We start from the raw sequence: 5,786 nt of genomic DNA on the forward strand, positions 1-5,786 counted from the left end.
AGATCCTCGACTGGGATGGCGGAATGTCGAAAGAAGATTCAAGCCATCGTTAAAATTTTTTTTTTGTTTTGGTTACAGCACAGTGAAGGGGTTTTGAATACATAGTCCTCTCTCAACGATTGTAAGTGAGTACCATACGGTCTTTAAACCTTCGTATGGGTAACAGTATCCCTGTCAATGGACCCTGCTATGATTCTTTCACTTGTGGGTACACAAAGGGTGTCTGCACCACCGATCAGTAATACCAGTTTACAAAAAAGTGCGTGCTGTCCGAATTGTCGATTAGAATCCTTAGTTTGTAAAAAGATATAAAAAGAAATAGACAATATCGTATATATTGTACCAGTGCAGCCAATTGACTGGTAGACAGATCCCCAAGTGTGTGCGTGTGTATTAAAGAGGGAAAAAAGGTAGGTGTAAGAGCTCATCTGAAATATACTAACAGATTATATATATATAGTCCTAGAGTAACTTTTAGTATATGAACACAATTCATTTTAAAATAATTTGATAATATATAGATATATATCAACTTGGATTAGACTTATAAATAAAAAGAAAATAAGAGATAAAGCGAATTAAAGGAAGTAGAGTGTTAATTGATCCATAAATATCCAGTGGATCAAACTGTTATAAAGATGTATTAAACCCCATATTGTTGCTTATAGCTCGGATCGGATTTAATTTTAATCAAAATCTTTTGCAGCCGAAATATATATATATTCTTGCACAGAACTATTTAATAAACTGCTTGAGAAGTATATGGTACAAGCCAAAGATATCTATTTGTTTAAGTTGCTGTTTAAATAGTTTTAAATAAGAGTATATTTGAAAAATTGAACGGGAAATAAATGATACAAGCTATAGACATATTTCAGTCGAGTTACTATTTAAATAATCGCAAAGAAATATATAATTATTGAATATAATAGTACCAGCCTTTTTCATTATTAAAATAAAGCCTTTTGGAATTAGATCAAAATAAGATATTGGAATTCATTATATATACTAATATATTAATATGAGATATCAAAAGGCTTGATTATTTGCACGAACAAAGATATAAACCAAAAAATTCAAGCTATTAGCTATGCTAATATTAGACGGACGGAATTTCCTGATGGGACACGACATTTTAATTCTACCGGACCACAAATCGTAACCTTTCTGCTGGCACGGAATAAGTTTATCTGGTTCCTAAGGGTTTATTCTTATTATAGCAGTTCATACCAGCCGGTATACAGAATTTTTGTATAGAGACTTTGTTTTGTGCTTTGATGAAAAATGAAGGGATGAGTTGAGGTTACTTACCAGTTGGTGCTGTCAAACTCTGGGAACATTTATGTGAAAGAAATGAAAGACAAGATATGCGTAAGATAGCCAATGAATAGTGAAACATTCTACTGAATTGTGTCACGCTTCAATTAAATCAACTTATACTGGTCTGCCTGATTGGCTATTGATATAGTGTATGTGTGAATAATTATTATGATTTATTTCTTGTAAGGTCTAGATTTAGGACGCAAACATCTAGGAATTGAATATAAAGTATTTGGTTTTTTTATGAGACAATATTTTATTTTTAAGTTGCCCAAGTACAGGCTGTGGCTCTTAAAATAATGAGTTTCAGGTGGCTGGGGGAGAGATAGACGAACACAAAGTGTGGGGACAAAGTAGTAAAGCTAACGCATACAATGAATATATTGTGTTTTATTTTCAGGACATGCTATTTCGCCCCGAAGGATTAGAGAAAGATACCGGGTCCCGGAGATGTAGTCACAATTGATTAGTCTGACCAAATATAAATATCGTGTCCTACCAGGAAACGTTGTGCCCGTAAGATTTCTGTTTAATATAAATATATATTATGAAAATAAAAGTACGGCTAAGAGAGCCAATATCACATCAGAAGTCGGTAGAGAGCCAACAACGATTGTATTGGGAACAGCACACAATTTGAATTTTCCGAATATAGTATCAATCCTGCAAAGATATTAGTGAGTAGCGCTTTGGTGCTGTTAATCGATAGGGTACTTGTAAGAGACAAAGTAACTGATTGCGATACTACTGCGAGGAGGGACGTTCAAGTTGGATAGTCTTTATGTCCGGGATACTAGCTAGCCCAGTTTCTATATCCTTAATGGAGGCGTGGTAACAAGGGACGGTAAACTACTTCAAGAGGATATATTCTCGAGACAATAGATGTACACTCCAATAGTTAGGATGAGTCAAATAGTATATAGTTGACTAGGCGTATGGGGATGAGAATCAGCTTCAAAATAAGAAAGTGGGTAAAAGTGTTTTTAAAGAGGTAAAAAAGAGATATTTTATTAATCTTCACTAGACTTCCTCTCGCTCTTTCCCTCTACACTTTACACTATGACAAAAAAGAAGGGTCAGTATTGGAGTCACTTTAAAGGCCCTTTTTCGATTTGGCCCCTGTTCTAACCCTTTACTTTTATAGAAGACTATGTGTCTCCGATATATCACGGAAACACACATTGGATAGAGCGTAATGTAATTGTTAAAGACTGTGTGGTTGACGTCAATGTTTAAATCCACTAAACTATTGCTAATGTGAGATTCTAGACCTTTTTTATTTATTTTAAAAAATGAAATAAGGTACCGATTTATGTGTGGATTCATTCCTGGTTAACAGCATGCATGCGTTAATAAACAAAGCTAGCTGAATAAAATAAAATAAGATAGAATAAAATAAAATAAAATAAAGAAAGGCCTAAGTTATGGTTAAAATATAGGAAAGCATGGCATTGCATATCATATCATAGCATATCATATCATATAATAGCATATCATATCATATAATAGCATAACATAGCATATAATAGCATAACATAGCATAGCATAGTGTAGTGTAGTGTAGTGTAGGAACGTATGGCAAATATGACTAAAACTGTAATAGAGAAAAATGATCTTATATGTTGACCCAACAACCTCTCTTTAAAATCCAAGAAGTACATGGAATATTTAGCTTACATTCAATATATATATAGAAAATACCAGTACTTATTCTCTCTTTATTTGTTGCTATTGTTCGTGACCCACGTCTGTGTGTATTTTAATGTCATTATTATCATTATCATAAAAGGGTTTTCTTAAAGTTTTGTTCCTAGCCAAGCATTGCATTAAGCAAAACACAGTAAACACTGAAATATTCAAAATGAAGAACAAAACTGACTAAACTAAACTAAACTAAACTAAACTAATTTTTTTTTAATATTAAAGAAAAGAAAAACATTTGAACAGAATATAAATAAATTTTATATTCATATATCGACTATTGACGAAAGAGCTACTTGATGTCCTGTATGCCGAGACAATGGAGTATCTATAGATTGATCAGATACGAAATACAAGACAAGACAATATGCTACTAAAAGCAAGGCTTTTTGTTCACAATTTAACATAATCATACATACATACATACATACATACATACATATATATATATATATATATATGTGTGTGTGTGTTTGTGTTTGTGTTTGTGTCTGTGTCTGTGTTTGTGTTTCACCTGTCTCTTAATTACCAAATAGAGTAGGGTACGCAAACACCCAAGCTAGCAAGATATCTTGGAGTAGATGATAGTGATTTAATAAAGAAGTATTTAATAATAGTCATTATTATGATGATACTAATAAATTGATAGCAGACAGAGTACAAAAACAGCAACAGTATAGAGAGAAAGAGAGATTCTATTAGAATGATAGTAATAATAATAATAATAATAATAATAATAATAATAATAATAATAATAATAATAATGACGATGACGATGACGGTTATGGTTATGGTGATGACGATAAGAATAAGAATAAGAATAATAGTAATAGTAGTAGTAGTAGTAGTAGTAGTAGTAGAAGTAGTGGTAAAAGTAATAATGATGGTGGTAGTGATAATAAACAAAACCAAGTATATATAGAGAGAAGAGGAAGATAATAGGAAGAGAAAGAGGAAAGGGGGGGTTAAGGAAAAGATCGACAAAGTGTTTGAGATATATATATATGAGTGTATGACAAAATATACTGTATTGTATTTAGTGCAGTTGGAGTCTTGCAGATGGTGTTCGCTGTCGGGAGACTTGTTTCAGTAGGGTTTCGAGCTCATGCACTCGCTGTTGACATTGATTTACATCTCGCTGGAGCTGTTTAATTTGATCCACACTCTTGCGTAAGATGGTTCCCTTGTTTAGTCTGTTGATGCCGTCTTCTTCCAGATCCGGTAAAAGTGTACCGAGTTCTTGAATTCTGTCATTAATATTATCTCGACGACGTCTCTCAACTACAATACAATAAAGTACAATGCAATATATCAATATCAATATCAATATCAATACATAATATATATATATATATATATATCTTACCGGCATTGTGTGACTCTCGTCTTCTCCGGCGTTTATCCATTATAGCTTGAAGACTACAAAGTAATAGGCAAATAGATAGATGTCAGTAACCGATATAAAATTTTGTTGTTGTTGTTATTGCTACTGTTTTTTTTCGTAAAGAGCACTAGAAATCTATGTATCTATATATCTATATTTAATGTATTAAACAATACACACGCACACACACATCTATCTATATATAACAATTTTCTTTTGGGTATACTAAACTAAAGTAAAGTAAAGCAAGGTAAAGTAAGACAATCACAATTATTTAACTACAGCTAATTTTGTTCCAAAGGTTCAAATTTATACTATGTCTAATCTGTTTGAAGGAGAAGATTTGGTTCATTTACTTTGCTTGGGCGGCAAACATATCGTCGTAGTTTTCAATGGCTTCTTGTGGTGAAGCAGGCTTGGATTGTCTACGTGTACGTTCGTGAGGATATTTCTTGGAATTTGTTTTTAGAGAGGGTGAGATGGCAAAACTTGTGGCATCTACCACTGCGCCGTCTTCGGCCACTGGTACCGAGTCCCCAAAAGTATGCTGCTGCTGTTGTTGCTGTTGGTGGTGGTGGTGGTGGTGGTGCTGATGATGCTGTTGGTGATTATGGTGATTGTGATGGTTGTGAGGCATGGGGCCATACCCAATATTTGCAGGAGAACCTCCAGCAAAAGGTCTGTATCTCTGGTCCAAATGTATGGCAGCCGAAGGATAAAACAGGAAATCGTTGGTGGGCTCTTGTGTATTAGGGTCTTCTTGACTGTGATTAATATGATGCATATGATGATTATGATGATGATGAAGATTGTTGTTGTTATTAATTTGTTGGTGATGCTGCTGAATACTATTGCTGTGGTTGTGATTATTATGATTATTAATGATATTTGTATGTTGACGATATACCGCAGCAGTATTGATACTGTTATTTGATTGCAAGGCTGTAGAACGTTTCATGATTAGCTGTGAATTGTCGTAGTATTGTTCTAGCTGTGAATGGTTGATAGGTCCAAATTTTTCAGATACAAGGTCAGTGTAAGACAGATCTTGATGGCTATGACTATGGTTTGGATCTTGTTCTTGGTTTTGTTCTTGTTCTTGCTCTTGTTTTAGCGCTTGTTCTTGTTCTTGCTCTGGTTCTTGTTCTTGCTCTTGTTCTTGTTCTTGCTCTTGTTCTTGTGGCTGTGGTAGTGATATTGGTAATGATAGTGATAGTGATAGTGGTTGAGACTGCGGTTGTGGTGGAGTTGATTGAGAGAGAAAGATGTTGTTTTGGAGTAAATGTTGATTGATTTTGATCAAAGGATCTTTAAAGTGCATCTGTTGCATGTGGGCCACACGGGTCTTGGGTACTTCTGGTTCTCTTGTGGTGACGTCCAT

The 5,786-nt window shown here is 34.0% G+C and overlaps 1 protein-coding gene across 1 annotated transcript; it reads right to left on the reverse strand.

The window, feature by feature from the left end:
* Positions 1 to 4,057: 4,057 nt before the first annotated feature.
* On the reverse strand, positions 4,058 to 5,786 carry PHYBLDRAFT_175407 (helix-loop-helix DNA-binding domain-containing transcription factor; the record flags this gene model as incomplete). Its single annotated transcript, XM_018437482.1, has 3 exons — positions 4,058 to 4,302; positions 4,388 to 4,440; positions 4,762 to 5,786. 3 exons carry the CDS (start codon positions 5,784 to 5,786, stop codon positions 4,058 to 4,060), a joined length of 1,323 nt encoding a protein of 440 aa, XP_018284150.1.

The sequence above is a fragment of the Phycomyces blakesleeanus genome (assembly GCF_001638985.1).
Source record: "Phycomyces blakesleeanus NRRL 1555(-) unplaced genomic scaffold PHYBLscaffold_38, whole genome shotgun sequence".
Lineage (NCBI taxonomy): Eukaryota > Fungi > Mucoromycota > Mucoromycetes > Mucorales > Phycomycetaceae > Phycomyces > Phycomyces blakesleeanus.